This window comes from Leuresthes tenuis, unplaced genomic scaffold, assembly GCF_036924035.1.
Source record: "Leuresthes tenuis unplaced genomic scaffold, fLeuTen1.0.hap1 SCAF_20, whole genome shotgun sequence".
In the NCBI taxonomy this organism is placed as follows: domain Eukaryota; kingdom Metazoa; phylum Chordata; class Actinopteri; order Atheriniformes; family Atherinopsidae; genus Leuresthes; species Leuresthes tenuis.
Window position 1 is genome coordinate 17,033,550 of NW_027325374.1, and position 15,105 is coordinate 17,048,654.

The following is a 15,105-nucleotide window of genomic DNA, read 5'->3' on the forward strand; positions in this document are numbered from 1 at the left end:
TTTTGTCAGATTCCTCACACAAATAAAGTTGACAAATTTGTATTTGTCGACGTCACTTCCCAGAACTGCCCTGTGCACATGCGTAGCCCCACTACACACGTGAAGCCGACAGCATGGCAGAGAAGTCAGAAGTGAAGTTAGACCAAGCGCAGGTAAAAGTTTCTTCTCTCTCGCTGTTTTATTTGAACTTTGATGTGAGATGTTATTTATGATATTAGTACTCAATAACACGACTTTTGATTTGTATTGACGTCTGCTGTTAGCTAGCTAAGCAATAACAATGGCTGGTTTGTTTGCTGCTAATGAGTTTAGCCACGAAGCTAGTTAGCCCATAGCGGCTCGACGGCGTGTGAATTGGTTTTAGTTTTTCTTCCGTCTTTTGTAAGTGAAATGAATTGGGCTTACAGGTGAAGAGGGCCGTCCAAGCCTTGCAGGCTTTCCTGAAAACCAAGGCTACGAGCGACTTACTGTCCCTGAACGACACCCAGCATTTTAGCCTGCTCTTCACCCTTTGGAAAATACCCAAAGCAGCACAGAGCATCCGCATGTGAGTCCACCTCAAAGCGACACATAGGCACCCCCCTTTCTTTTTTTTTTTTTTTTTTGTGCTGTATTTTCTTTGTGGTAGTATTTTGTAATCGGAGCAAAAATAATTGATACTTGCATATCTGTCCTCCTTTCTCAGTCCTTTGCCCCACGGCCAGCGTCCTGACACAGAGGAGATTTGCCTTTTCACCAGAGATGAGCCCAAAATGACCTCGGAGCAAACCCAGCGGTTTTACAAGAAGCTGCTGGAGGAGAGGGGTGTCAAAAACATATCTGAGGTACCTTACAAAGTATATCTGAGTATTTACAGTCACTTCGTTTACGTTTGTATGAACAGCTGCTTTGAGCAAATTCCTAGCAGTCAAATAATAATAAAGTACCGTTATTACAACAATGTTTTATTAGTAACAACATTGATTTGTGTGTTCTAACTCCTAGAAACCTTTGATAAGATGTTTAGTTCTACATTACTTTGTTTTACATTTGCAGATTATACCCTACAAAGTACTGAAGACAGAGTACAAGCCATTCGAAGCCAAGCGTCGTCTTCTGGGGAACTTCGACCTGTTCCTTTCTGACGACCGCGTCCGCCGCTTGTTGCCGTCTCACATCGGAAAGCACTTCTATGAGAGAAAGAAGTAAGAACTAGCCCGATTTTTGTGAATGTGGTCATAGCGCTAGAGGGCTTTTTAGAACCGTGAAGAAGTGGGCACTTCTAGAGCAGAGTCGGGGGTGAAGATAAGGATGAGGAGACAGGTTTCTTTAGAACTGTTGATTAATTTTTTTTGGACATTTTGTTCAACATTTGTGTATTCATGCTTCTCGTCTTTGACGAGGCTACTGCTAAAAGTGCATTCTATATGAGGGGAAAATGCAAGGAGCTGGGTCTGAATGCAACTTATTCCTCTTTATTCAACCAGAGAATAATGGTGCCTAAAGCTGATATGTGAGACGAATTTCTCTCCATAACGTCACCCTGTTTTCTGTCTTTGCCAGAGAGCCGCTGTCTGTGAACCTGCAGAGTAAAAATCTGGCCAGAGACATTGGGAGAGTCATCCAGGGCACCAACCTGAAGGTTACCAACAAAGGCTGCTGCTGGTGAGACTTACGCTAGACTTAAACCAGAATCGACTTAAGTTCTGTGCTTTTCAGCTGCAGAAGATGATTTTTTTTCCCCTCAAATGTTGGGAGGAAAACAAAATAAGGAACTACACTGTGTAGAATGTTTGAGTTTAAAAAAAATTCGGAGAATAAATAGCACCTCAGTACAACCCCCGTCAATTCCTCTTGTTTGGCGTGGGTATCGTAGGTGCCAGAGAGACTCAAAGTAAATCCAGATGGACCTCCTCTCCCTGTGGAGCCTGTCTCTACAACTTTGATACACTAAACATATATTTTGTCAGGTTCTCATGAGATGAATGAATACCACCTCCTTTTTTTTTTTTAAACCTGTTGGACTGGTGCCGCTTCAGCTTTGAGTTTCACCCACTAACTGTGTTGCAGTATGGCTCGTGTCGCCCATGCCGGGATGACCACAGACGAGGTGACGGAAAACATCGAGGCTGCAGTCCAAACGGTGGTGGCCAAACTACGAATGGTGAGGCCAGCGATGAGGACCCTGCTCTAGTTTTTTTTAGCATCTTTGTGTCATCTTTATCCTGTGTTGCCACCTTATTTGCTCACAGGCACCGTTTATTTACTTGTGTAAAGTCTTTACAGTCATCATGTGCTTACGGATATTTCAAACTCAAACTAAAACAAGATCTATGAGACACACTGATAGAAAATATGAGAAATTAGTTCTCATCTGTAGTGCGATTTTCTTCATTTCCGTGTTTCCGAAGGTGATGTGTGGCTAACTGTTGCTAATCAGGATGAAGGAAACCGTGACATGCAGATTTCTTTGGTTCAGCTCAGCCAAAGTGAGCGTTCTCCATTCATAAACTGATTGGTGTCCCTCTGATTTGCTTACAGAAAGGTCCAGTGATTAAGCTGATCCATTTAAAGAGCCAGACTTCAGTGGCCCTGCCCATCTACACCTCAGCCCTGAGCGACCTCAGTGTGTTGGGCACTGCCAAAGAGAAGGTGACGACTCAACTGATGGTCTTGTTCATAAAGTCATTTCTTGACGCGGTCTGTGAACTAAACGGCTCGCGTGTTTGTCAATTTCAGGGAACTCCAACTAAAAAGCAGGCAAAGAAGAGCAAGAAGGAGAGCAAAAAGTCACCAGATACTACAGCAAAGGGGAAGAAAGGGCTGAAGAAGAAGAAGAAGGCGAAGGAGGAAGAGGAGGAAGAAATCCCACAGCTGGTTCCCATAGAAACGCCAAGCAAAAAGCCTAAACTGGAGGTCAGTATTATTCACAGCTGCTACAATTTAAGAGCTCTCACGACTTAGACGTGTTTCAGCAGACCATTTGGAACAATTTAGGTGTTTGTTTGGTTTTTTTGGTTATTTGTAATGATTGGATTGTTATCTCTTTGTTGTAGAAACCACCCAAAAAGAAGAAGCTGCAGAAGGCACCCAGACCTGCTGTGGTGAAGAAAGGAACAAAAGCTCAGAGCAAACTCACCAACAAGGCTGCAAAGACTGAGTCCAAAATGAAAAGAAAAGGAACTAAAGTGAAATGATCTTCTTTGGAACTTGTCTCAACATGAACATTTGACTCAGTTCACATGGACCAGCTTGGTCATGGAACGGGCTGTTTTGTCCTTTTTTTTTTCTTTCATCATGATCATTATTATAAAACCTCATCTGAAATGAACTCGTTGGTTGTGCTGTGTTATCTGAATGGTTTGTAACAGTTCTCCTTGTTGTCAGAAGTGGAAATATTGTTTAGAATGTGTATCGGCAAGCCTTGAAAGTGAGCCATCATGCAGAGTTGGCGCCCTGAAGCTGGTGAAGATGAGGGAATACAGTCGTTAAATACTGTTTTGAAGATGGAGTCGGCTTTGAAAAAGGTTTGCGGTCAGGGAGTGTCGATCCTGTCCAGTGTGCCTCGTCGATCTCGTGCTCGTTGTGCTGATGTATGTGCTTAAGTTAAGGACTTGGCAAAACATTTTTCTAAACTTTTCAACCTTTTTCTTTTGTGACAAGTGCACAACTTTAAAAAGAGCTTTTCGGGACTTGAATTAAACATTGGAACCGACTCATTGTGGCTCTGACGCTCTTCCCAGAAAGAAGGCCGTTTAGTTCGAGGGTTTCGTTCACGGTGAATAATTTTGCCCAACTTAATTCTTCGTGTCCTTGGCTAATATGTGGTTCAATATTCCATTTCAGGATTTCAACCTGCAACTTTCTCAGGTGGCAGTAAATTCAACTGTATGTGGAAGAATTAAACATGTAATTTTGGAATGTTTGGAATTAAAATTGTCCTTCAAAATCCCTTCTGGCCTATTTTCTAGATAATTTTTTTTTAAAGAAAAAAGCAGCATAAACCAACCTTACAGCCATTAAATATGAACTGCCTGTACAACTCCTCTGTGCTCTGACATTTGTTAGCCTTGAAAACTGTTTGCACTGAGTGAATGCAGCCGTGCTTGTGGAGCTGTCAGCTGTATCAGGTGACGGGTCTTTTGTTAATGGGATTAGGCTGCAGCTTGTGCAGCTGCTACCTGCATCTAATAATTCTAAGTGGACACAAGTGTATCCAGTACATGAGACTTTGGATCTTCATAATATTTCTATCTGAGGATGCCAAGCACAAACCATAATGTTTTTTTTTTTATCTTCATTTCAGTAAACAGTATTTCACTCATTTATTTATCTTTTTGGCTGGTGGGCGGTTCTAACATGTTCAGAGTATGATGGTTTTGTTGTCAACAGGTGGGCCGGGTCTGTCTGTTCAGCCAAGCCCTCCCTCTGCTGTGTGGGTCATCTGGAATTACAGTTTGGTCCCGGGTTACAGGGCAGGAGTATAAGGGATGCATCATACAGATGATGCAGCTCCTTCATGTGACTTGTTGGGAGATCGGCTGCTTTCACAATCCATTCCACACAGACTCGTTTCACAACTTGGGTGAGTGGAGGGCTGTTAATATCCGGTGTTTCTATTATTGATAAAGTTTCTCAGAAGGTGGAAACAAAGAGTTAACGGGCACCGTTTCAGCTATGGAGACAATTGTTGAAACTTCACTGCCAGATGAGAGTCAAAGCCTGTGTCCTGACCCTCAGTCTGCTGCTGTACTGTCTCCAGGCTGGGCCTATCTCCACAAACCCATCATTGCAATGGTGCTGGGGTCTCTGGTGTCTGCTGCAGGCGCGCTTCTCTTCCTGCTCCGGTCCTTGGGGGTGACGGACGCGTCCCGCTCTGTCGCCTCAGCCTGCCTGTCTATAGGGCTGATGTTTGTGGTGGTTGGGCTGGTGTGGATCCCAGTTCTTAAAGACAAGCACAGGCGGAAATTATTCACTCGGGAGGCTTGAACAGAAATTGGAAAATGACTGTAATGTGTATGAGGGAGGTCTTTATTTTTGTGTGTGACAAAGCAACTGAATCATCCAATGGAGTCAAGCTGGTGTGGCTCTTGCTGATAACAGCTTGTGTGCGTTGTACTTTGATCTGCGTGACAGCAGGCTGCTTCATGCGAGGTGTCCACTTGACTGTACTGCAGCACCTGGCGCTTTGGGATTGCTTCTGGTTCTGGTTCTGGTTCAGAGGATCTCCAGTGCCATCATGTCAGCATCTGTACAGATAGAGCCAGTCATGGAGAGGAGGTACGGAGGAGTTGGCCGCTGCAAGTGCTCGTTCTGGTTCGCTGTGGCCCACGACATTCTCGGTGTCTTCATCATAATGGTGGGGGTGTTCGGAGGGCTTGTTATCCACGATTTGTTGATCTACGGCGGTGCCATCATCATCTTCCTCAGCCTGATCTGGTGGGTGTTCTGGTACTCGGGCAACATTGATGTGCCAACGGAGGAGCTGGAGGATGACGTGGGCATGATCAAGCTGAAGAAACGCGGACTCGGGAAGGTTGTGAGGCGGGTGTCTGGCCGCCTCTCCAGCGGGATCAGGAACTCTTTCAGAAGGAAAGGCCAGCCTGTCAGGGAGAGCCCTGCAGGTGACAACAGACCTTCAAGCACTTTTACAGAAGTGTCACTCTCCACTATATATGACGGCAACAATGCCTCCTTATCGAAAGAACTTCAAAGAGAGACATTGTCGATATAAATTAATACAAAACGGACTACAAACGGCACCAAGAGACCTTAAACTTGAGGGATGTAGTGTTTGCGCTGCTCCGGTAATGATTAGACGACATTGAAGTCTTTTCCAGATAAGATTCACATGCTTGTATGGTGCTGATAAGATCTAAACTTTGCCCACAATAATAATGTTTTGCTGACAACTCTATCCACAGCTTTCTCACCAGAGTTCGAAGGAGAAGGTTATAATGATGTACGACTGTGCAATTAAGACATTTTCTTTATTGGGATGATCTGTAACAAGGACAGTCATAGCTGCTTTTATTTTCAGTCCCAGTGCGAGGTTGTGGCTGTGATGCAGGACAACGAGCCTGAACACTAGTACCAAAGGACTTGAAATCACACAAAAAAGGACACCTTCTGGAGAGTCTCAAGCACACTTCAGGACCAACAGAGATGGTGCAGAATGTCCTAAGACTCTGGATGAGTTTCTCCATCCAAAATTCCTCTTCAACATCAAATGGGTCTGACCGGCAGCTGCTGAAATGTTTGTTTGATGTACTTTTTCCTTCAGCACCGAGGATATTCGCCTTTTATCATTTGTAAGATATAAGATAGATATAATATATGGTGTGTTATCAGCTAAAAGATCCCTTCTGATCCTGTCGAGAAGATATGTAAATAATCTGTTAATAAATGGGCCTAAAATGAAGGTTGGAAAGTTTAAATGCCATTATCGCCTCGTCCTTCATTCATAAATCCAGAAATTGTTGCTGTGCAAGTATTTCGCATTTCCAGCTGTACAAGATGTGTGCTACACGACTTTTCAGTGCGTGTGCGGTGCAACCTCAAAGCTTCCCAACACACTCAGGAAGCTGTACACGTTGAACTTTAAAGCTTTGATGCCATAGATCTTGCCCGGCGTGTGTCCCTAAAACTCACACTTGTGGGAGTACAAAGAATTATTTCCAGTATAAAATCCAGAATATACAGATTTGTCAGCATGAAGATAACACATCAAAGACAAATAATAATAGCCTAAACATATCTGTGAATGCAGCAGCAACAGTAACAGATTGATAGAAGTTGAAATAAACCAACGAATATATAAAAAATTAATGTAAAAGAAGATAGGAGATAGCACTTTAAGCATTATTCATTCGGTAAACTCAGATAATTGAAACACGTTTTAGCTTTTTCAGTCATTAATGTGCGTGCTGGCTGGCTTGCTCACTAAGTCAAACTGAAGAATAGTATTTATACTCTTCATTTTTCTTTCAATATGTTCCAAATTAACTTAAGCATAGTAGAATGAAAAAATGTACAGCCTGTGTATTTAATTGGACAAAGATACCCCTCCCCAACATTTGTTCACCCCATCGTTGATGTTTAGGCCCGGATCGGACAATATTTCTGATCTTGCTTGTTTCAGCTGGCTTCTTGGCTCCAGACTTATCTTCTTGTTTTCAATCATGCACTGTTGTAACCTTGGTGAGCACTCCATCGGCACTGTGTCACAGACTGCATAAATAACACTGTTTTTAATTTCGTTAGCACTTGTCCTTGACGAGCCTCGACAGTGTGAGAACACTTCCTCGTGAGGTTTAGGCTCAAATGCACTCGCAAAAGCCAAGTGTTGGATTTCCAGTCTCACTTTTTTGTCGTTTCTTTTCTACAACAACCCCCTGATAAGTTTTGTGACTGTGCCCAGTCACACAGTTGCACTATTAATGCCTTGGTAAACCTTTTAATGACAAACAGACATGCAAACAACTGCCAAAGTCCCTTACATAACCTTTGTTGTAGCTCCTGCTACAGTAAGTGTAGCAAAGACCACAAAGACATCACGGTGACCTCACTATTACTGCTGAAAAGTAGGGAGTTGGCCAATGTGCTGCTTGTATATAATGAGAATAGTGCAGACATATCTAGACAAATAAAAATAATGTACATAGCAGAAAAGTCCAGCTTTAAACAGTTCATTAGTAGCATTACTATACTTAACTATTAAAACACAATGACTTGATAGCGAAATCTCTTTGAAACAACTCATAATTGGAATAAATAACTATTTTAAGTCAAGGCATTGGTGGGTGGGAATTTTGGGCCTTTTGTGGACAATTTAAAACCATTCCAAACATCAGGGGTAGAATTATATAAGAAATTAACACGTTTTCCTTTCACTTAATATTTTCCCCCAAAATGTATCTGATTAAAGTGATAACAAACAGGTGTATTTCCTTTAAATGTGATGAGCTGAAGCAAATTAACTCGTATTTTGTAAGCTCAGTGTGCCAAAACACTGGTGTGGGCCACAAAAAGCACAGCTAAAAACAGTCAAAACAGCACCAGCAAACCGCTGTAGAAGGAGTGAAAATGTCCAGATATGCCTGTATTTTATCATCATTTTCTTGTTTTTATCATTTTACAAATACAAAGAGAGAGGCCGTTTTAGCTCATTTTGGAGCGACTTTCACCAATATAACTAAAAATAAACGGTGGTAATTGTAGTAGTAGTGTATGTCTATTATTTGACTTTCCTTAGCACTTTTCAAGACTACAATTCCCAGTAGCGCTTCGTTGTCATATGACCGCTCTATGTTATGTCATGTGACCTTGTTACTGCTATGTCTGTGCTCGGTTTCTCTTTTTCGCAGTGTCACACGCTCCAAACCGTAGAAACCGCTAACGTTTCGTTTCTTTGCCTGACGGCTCACTACGTTACACACAGGTGATGTAAATGCTCTCAAATTACACGCAGATTTGTGCTCATTGGAGTTTGACTCTTTACTGGACTGTGTACAACTCCTTCATGTCAGACTGTGGAAGCCCCGGCGGCTCCCCGGCAGGCCTCGCTGTTCACCGAGTGAGCATCAGTCCTCACGCCGCGGTTGGGTGGGACCAGCTCGGCTGCAGAGGCAGCAGGGGCCCGGTGCATCGCTAGCCTTCTGCTCTTTGCGATAAAAAGCTACAGAAAGCGATGAATCATATCGGCGGTGAGCAGTCTAGCAGTGGAGTTTGGCTGTCAGAATGAACGGTGAGTTTTTCAGTTCGCCTGCATTTATGTGTGACACTCAACCATACTAGGATCAGCAACTTACTAACAGTTTATAACAGTAGGTTGGTGCACCTGCAGCTACTTCCGGTTACCGGCTCTTCTGGTTCTAAACTGAGTGAAATAATGAATTTAAGGGTTTTCCTTTAGAGAAAATATAAGTTTAAATGCACTTTCTTTGGTAGTAAGAGGTTACCTGGACCAATGCTCTATATGTAAACATAGTCAGTCAGTGACCACCATCACCAAACCACATGCTGCTTAGCTCCACTCTAACTTAATACTTTTATTTAGTGGAACTTTTATGTGGGGTTTTACCGCACCCCCTCAACCTCAACCTCAGCCTTAGTCAGGAGAAGAAAAAAAAACCTCACCCATCTGCCCTCAGTGACCGTAGACCAGTTGCTCTAACATCCCACTTTGTGAAAGTCCTATTATTGGCTCTACTGACGAAGAAGGTGAACATCGATCAAGACCCATTTCAGTTTGCTCATCATCCTGGGGTTGGTTTGGAAAGATGTTCTATATCTACTATACCTTCTTCAGTGAGTTCATTCTCATACAGACAAAGCGGGCGGCACAGTGAGGATCACGTTCTTTGATTTTGTTTTTCAAGTGCTTTCAATTCAGCCTGTACTGCTATGTGAGAAGCGCCAGAAAATACAGGTGGTGCCTTCACAACCAAAAGGGTTATAGATTACCAGACAAACAGACCGCTATTTGTGAGGCCGGATGGTTGGCAGCACAATAGATCCACAGGTGACTCTTTACACCTCAGACTTCCAGTACAACTCGGGGTCCCATCAGCTCCAGAAATACTCAGATGACTCTGGAGTTGTTGGGTGTATCAGTGATGGACAAGAGGCTGAATGTAGGGAGGTCGTCAACCACTTGGTGTCATGGTGTTGGAGCAGTCACTTCACCTTGAGTGTAAACAAGACAAAGACGATCTGTTGAGTTAGCAGCACTGCACACTTTTTACACAACACAGTGACCAAACAACAAGGTGTGTTCAGTCAGAGACTTCCTCAGCTCCGCTGCAACAAAGAGTGCTACAAGTCAATGAGTTAGTGAATGCATCATTTTGTGTGTAGAGGATATAACCAAACATTGTTCCCCATGCTGCTACTGGTCAAAAACCTCACGGTACCTTTGATTATATTTTTCTCGAAATCAACATTTTGTCGAATGTTGTGAAGGTTCACCCAAGCGGTTGATGTAGTAACTGGAGGCCAGCATTTCTCACACATCTATTAATTCAAGTCAAGGTCCATTTCCATTACCCATTAACCAGTTAATTTCCTCCCTCTTGTCTTGGTTATGAATAATTGATCATGTGAAAAGCCATGATGGGGAAATTGAGTGTGAATATTCATTTGCCCGCTCGCTCATCAGTAGGGATTGTGTCCCCCCCCCCCCCCCCCCCCCTGCAGGCACTCAACAGAACGATACAAAGAGGCAGCACCTCTTGGAGAGGCTGTTGGATGCTGTCAAACAGGTGAGTTACTTGTTATTTGGGCCTTCTCAAAGTGGAAGATTGCGTCAGTTCCTGTCAGTTCTAAATTTCAGGTTTCAGCTGGGTTGAGCAGTGAATAGCCCCCCCCCCAAAAAAAAAAAAATAGCAGCAAGTCATTTTGATATTTTGACGCACATGTGGTTGGAAGTGTTTGGACAGATGTCTTTCTCTGGAACAGGACAACTTTATTTGTTTTTAAGCTCTGGCCAGAGTTTGTGGTGCCCAAACATCTTTTGGTTCCTGTAAACTAATGAAAGCCAGAGGAAGTAAAACTGAGTACTGCTCTCAGCTCTCTGTATGAGTAGATCCTCTGTGGAATTTGGTGTAAACATGTTGGGTGGATGTGAAGAGTGAAGACGAAGAGTTCTATGTGAGCATGATTTCACCACTAAGCGAAAGCTGCATTCACAGTGTCTCGGCTGGTTCTGCTTACTGAAACTGAAATTAGTTCAGCAAGTTGGACTATTTTGTTAACCCCCCCCCCCAAAAAAAAGACCAAAGCCAAGTGTTTCCTTTAAAAAAAAAAAAAAAATCCAATAAACACTGAATGGGCTTTACAGACCTCTGAAATGGGACTCTACAGTTGGACATCATGTGCTGCATTGTTATGCATTGATAGAATGCAAACAGGAAGCTCTGAGTGAGTTTAAAGCTAGTTAAGTGTAACTGGACCCATGCCACTGTAATCATTTCTGTCACTTCAAGGCCTTTGGTTTGGTTTCAATCCATTTTATCTGGCCACAGTCAGGAGTCTAAAACTTTAGCCACAGGCCAGGTGAAAGCAGTTGTGTCGTGTTGACAGATAGCCTCCCCTGTCTGTTCCATGGATACCTCAGTAAATCGAGCCTGGAAATGTTAGAAATGTGTGTAAGAAAGTTTTTTTCCAATCTGGCAGGCAAACAGTCATATGCAACTATCATCATTCCTCTCATATCTCCCCAGTGTCAAATCCGCTTTGGAGGAAGGAAGGAGATTGCCACGGACTCAGACAGCAGGTAAAACAAGCTCACCACAAAATCTGTGTACTAATTTGCACGAAAGAAAGTTTTTTTTGGTTTCTTAAGCTTCATGATGCGGTTGTCTTGCATTTTAAGGGTCTCTTTCCTTACTGCTGAGTAACTTAAAGAAAAAAAAGCAAAATTCCATCATATCTAAGCAGTCATAAGTGCTGTCTTTACGATGCTAATGCTGTGCCAAAAAGAATGATGGGGAAATGTATGAAAAAAAATGGTATCAGCTTTGTTTCATCAGAGCTTTATGCAAAGAGCACTATTTGATGAAAATTTCATATCCTGTGCTGCTCAGACCTCATTTTGACCTTTTAGCAGTGACATCAGTTATCACCTCTGTGTCGTAGGTTAATGAAGGAGCTTGTGGTGGCCTTTAAAGTGATGATACTGTGCAGCATAAATTCATATTTAAAAAAGAAAGAAAAGAAAAAAAACTAAGCAAAGGGTGGATTGTTCATTACTTTTGTTATAAAGCTACTTCTAGCTGTGCGAGGACTGTTCACATTTACTGAGCGATAACAGCCTTCTTGTTCCAGTAACCCGTCTTTGTCCCTGCAGGGTCATCTGCTTGTGTGCCCAGTTTGAAGCGGTGCTGCAGCACGGCCTGAGGAAGAGCAGAGGTCTGGCCCTCACTGCTGCTGCCCTCAAGCAGGCCGCAGGCTTCAGCAGCAAGACGGAAGCAGGTGCAAATGTGTTTAATCTGTGCTCTGTAGTGGAGAATCAGAGGAGGGCTTAACTTCAGCCTGAGACCGTTACCTCGGAAAAGGCCGCGCTAAACTCCCTGCTGGGTAGATTGATAGATTGACTTGTTATTTTGGAAGCTGTGGAGGGTTTGATGCAAATGTGTCTGTGCACGTGCACACACACAAAAAAACATTGAGCCAAACGTCAGCTGCAAATTACAAGAGAAAGCATGAAAAAGAAAAGGATCAAAGTATCAAAGGATCCAGACTTAAACCTGATTGAAATGATGTGGTGGGACCTTAAGAGAGCTCTAAATGTACACATGACATCAAACTTTTATGGAGACAGTGACGTAAAAGTGATTGTACAAGCTACAGAATTCTGGGGTGTACTTAGTTTTCCACACACTGCTTCTGCATTTTGGCTTAGTTCTTGTTAGACGAATAATGACACAGTGTAACGTGCCGGTGTTCGTCTGAGGTTGTATTTACATAACTGCACGACCTGATAAGAGCTCGATGATAGATTTTTAAATATCTTTTTATTATGTCCTGATACATTAAACCTTGAAAGAGTTGAAAGAGTGTGCCTTTTCTTTTTCACGTGGCTGTAGCTGCAGCCAGGAGAACATGCAAGGCTCTGTCTGCTTGTTGAGGGACATTAGCTACGCATTACACTGAACCGTTTCAACCGTGTCATATTTAAGACCGTCATGGCTGTTGAGTCCGAATGGAGGAGCAATGCGGGACTTTAACCACTGGCGTATCTGCCGTTCTCTCGTGTTTCACAGTCAATTAGAAGAAAGGATTGTGGCTGAACTCATGGATTTGCAGTTCCCTAATGATGCCAAGCCTTCTGACAAAGCCAGAAATAGCAGCTATATTTTTAACACACCATTACGAAGTCACCCTGTGATTGTATGTAAACGAGGAGCACAGCGCCTCCTCCTAACTGCCACACCTCGGAAAACTTTACATTAAAAGCAGGAAGGGTATTACATTTCTTTTGTCTTTCAGTTGCTGGCTTGAAAAAGGGAGAAGTTGTGTGAGTTGTGAGGTGGAAGCTAAATGTGGAGAGCTGATAGGAGGAGTAGATATTTGTTAATGTGGGAGGGAAGATGAGCAGAGTGACTGCTGCATCTACTTCAAACCTTTAAACCTGTTTGTGTGACCCAGGATCAGTTGTTTTCAGTAAATGAAATAAAGCTGATTATCTCTTTTCCTCTTCCGCATCTGTTTTCCCATCTTTGGGCCCTTCCTTTTTTTTCCTCACCCCCCTTTCTCGCTCTCATTTCTCCTCGACAGAGTTGACTTTTTGGTTCCATGTGAAGGAGCATCTGAACCGCCACGAGCTCCAGCGCTTCTACTCCCTGCGCAACATCTCCTCGGAACTCGGCCGGGGTCGGGCCTGGCTGCGCTGCGCCCTCAACGAACACTCGCTGGAGCGCTACCTGCACACGCTGCTGGCTGACCGGCCACGTCTGGGGTTAGTGCTTTTTTTTTTTTTTGCATTTCAGTCTGCGCCTGCAGGGGGTGCTCTTTTAACCTTTACAGTTAAGCTCGGCTGGAATCTCCTCGGCTACGTTCTCAGAAACACTTTGCAACTTCTCCCCACGTCTAGGACTTACTATGAAGACTGGGCTTTTGTTCTCGACGAGGAGAGAGCAAGTATGCTTCCCACCATGGCTGCAGGTGAGACTGTTTTACCAAAACTTTAGCAGATCCCCACAATGGCAAAACAAAAAGCGAAGGGCCTCGGGTCAAACGTGAATGTTGTCGCTAAGTAGAATGGGAGAAACTAGACCAACCAGCACCTTTGGTAACAACGCATCATTTGATACAGCGACAAACACCCTGAATGTCCGATTTTGCTTTGCCATTGTGAAGAATAGTGTGTAGATTGATGAATTGAATTGGTTATAAGATTAACCTGACATATCACCAAATGTGGAAAACTGTTGGAATACTGTTGGTATGAACATAGAAGAAGAAAATGGTATGTGCAGTTACCATGATCTGCCCATCCATCCCTTTTCTATACCCGCTTGATCCAATTCAGGGTCAGTAAGCTTAATTATGTTAAATACACGAGGAATAGAGGCTGCTTTTCCTTCGCTCCATTAGTGTTAAAGATCTAAAACAACATAATTGTGACTCTATTTTTTTTTAAATCTTAAAGTATTGCATTATGTTGTGTTAAAAGCATCCCTGTTCCAGTTTCAATCTGGCTGAAGTTGCCTCATGAAAACAGAGCTGATTTAAAAAAAACAAACAAAAAAAAGCTGGAATTCTACCCTACTTTCCAATTTACTTGTTAATCCTGGTAGGATTTACTGAGACTTGAAGCTGCGTTTGTGTTAATGGTTGTGCTCTCACTATTTAAGTATTGATGAGCGCAACTCAGATGTACACAGTCTCTTAAATATTAAAAATATATCCCACTGATCTGATGCTTTTTCGCCTTTCATCTGCAGGCAGTTAGTCTGAGTCATCTCAGCCCAATCAAGCCCATCTCAGTTTCGCCGCGTGTGCCAGAAAGGCTTACTAAGCACTTTGCTGAGGTTCTAAAGCTTCAGCTGGCCCGATCTGTTATGACCTGTAGTCGCCTCTCTTCCTCAGGTTTGAATTCGATCCTGTTTGCCATCAACATTGACAACAGCGACCTGAACGGTGGGCTAACACGAGGAGGCTCCTCGGTGTCCCACCTCCTCAAGGAGTCCACGCAGGGCATCGGCAGCCTGTGGAAGGAGTCCACTCAGGGAGTTAGCAGCCTGCTGCGAGAAATCAGCACGGCCACAGCGGTGGTTCCCGGCTTCACCCCCCGAGCAGACGGAGCCTCTGACCCGCTCCCCGTCCTGCCACGCAGCACCTCTGCTGGTAGGAGGCAGCGCCGTTTCCACTCGTCACTCATGTTTCTGTATGGTCTGTCGTGATTTTCTTAGCTTTTATGCCTTGGCTAGATTATATATTTTAGTTTTAAATATATTATATATATATTATATTATATATTTTATAATTATATTTTATATTATATTATATATTTTATATATTTTTGCAAATTACTACAGATAATATTACTGAAAAATGTGGTGGAAGGGGTTTAAGAGTGTCAGCAAACCATGACAGAACCAGCAAAACATCCCCGTTTGACCT

At 43.2% G+C, this 15,105-nt stretch overlaps 3 protein-coding genes and 1 non-coding gene across 4 annotated transcripts in view; all 4 read left to right on the forward strand.

Annotated features, from left to right (window-relative positions):
- The first annotated feature begins 77 nt into the window (after window positions 1-77).
- Window positions 78-3,310, forward strand: rsl1d1 (ribosomal L1 domain containing 1). Its single transcript, XM_072373663.1, has 9 exons — window positions 78-152; window positions 408-547; window positions 686-824; window positions 1,036-1,184; window positions 1,543-1,644; window positions 2,050-2,143; window positions 2,521-2,631; window positions 2,719-2,895; window positions 3,036-3,310. The coding sequence occupies exons 1-9, from the start codon at window positions 114-116 to the stop codon at window positions 3,174-3,176; spliced, it is 1,092 nt and encodes a 363-aa protein (XP_072229764.1). The 5' UTR covers window positions 78-113; the 3' UTR covers window positions 3,177-3,310.
- LOC140279066 (small nucleolar RNA SNORA55) lies at window positions 1,804-1,932 on the forward strand. Its single transcript, XR_011909268.1, has one exon. It is a non-coding gene; the product is annotated as a small nucleolar RNA SNORA55 (small nucleolar RNA).
- A 1,738-nt stretch (window positions 3,311-5,048) lies between the features above and the next one.
- Window positions 5,049-6,505, forward strand: LOC140278161 (transmembrane protein 238-like). The gene has a single exon (XM_072373098.1). The coding sequence runs from the start codon at window positions 5,219-5,221 to the stop codon at window positions 5,711-5,713; it is 495 nt and encodes a 164-aa protein (XP_072229199.1). The 5' UTR covers window positions 5,049-5,218; the 3' UTR covers window positions 5,714-6,505.
- A 1,801-nt stretch (window positions 6,506-8,306) lies between these two features.
- The window catches only part of snx29 (sorting nexin 29), a 131,312-nt gene continuing 124,513 nt past the window's right edge, over window positions 8,307-15,105 (forward strand). The window contains exons 1-8 of the mRNA XM_072372887.1: window positions 8,307-8,419; window positions 8,508-8,725; window positions 10,177-10,241; window positions 11,202-11,254; window positions 11,828-11,952; window positions 13,258-13,438; window positions 13,574-13,644; window positions 14,572-14,829. Of these exons, the coding sequence (XP_072228988.1) occupies window positions 8,719-8,725; window positions 10,177-10,241; window positions 11,202-11,254; window positions 11,828-11,952; window positions 13,258-13,438; window positions 13,574-13,644; window positions 14,572-14,829 (760 nt within the window). The 5' untranslated portion in view covers window positions 8,307-8,419; window positions 8,508-8,718. The remainder of the gene's footprint in view (window positions 8,420-8,507; window positions 8,726-10,176; window positions 10,242-11,201; window positions 11,255-11,827; window positions 11,953-13,257; window positions 13,439-13,573; window positions 13,645-14,571; window positions 14,830-15,105) is intronic.

What these genes read in the sequence shown, in the direction of transcription:
- rsl1d1 (XM_072373663.1), top strand. Translation starts at nt 114, where the DNA reads ATGGCAGAGAAGTCAGAAGTGAAGTTAGACCAAGCGCAG. An exon ending in GCAGCACAGAGCATCCGCAT is followed by an intron (nt 548 to 685) that starts GTGAGTCCACCT and finishes CTCCTTTCTCAG; the next exon opens with TCCTTTGCCCCACGGCCAGC. An exon ending in TGGTGGCCAAACTACGAATG is followed by an intron (nt 2,144 to 2,520) that starts GTGAGGCCAGCG and finishes ATTTGCTTACAG; the next exon opens with AAAGGTCCAGTGATTAAGCT.
- LOC140278161 (XM_072373098.1), top strand. Translation starts at nt 5,219, where the DNA reads ATGTCAGCATCTGTACAGATAGAGCCAGTCATGGAGAGGAGGTACGGA.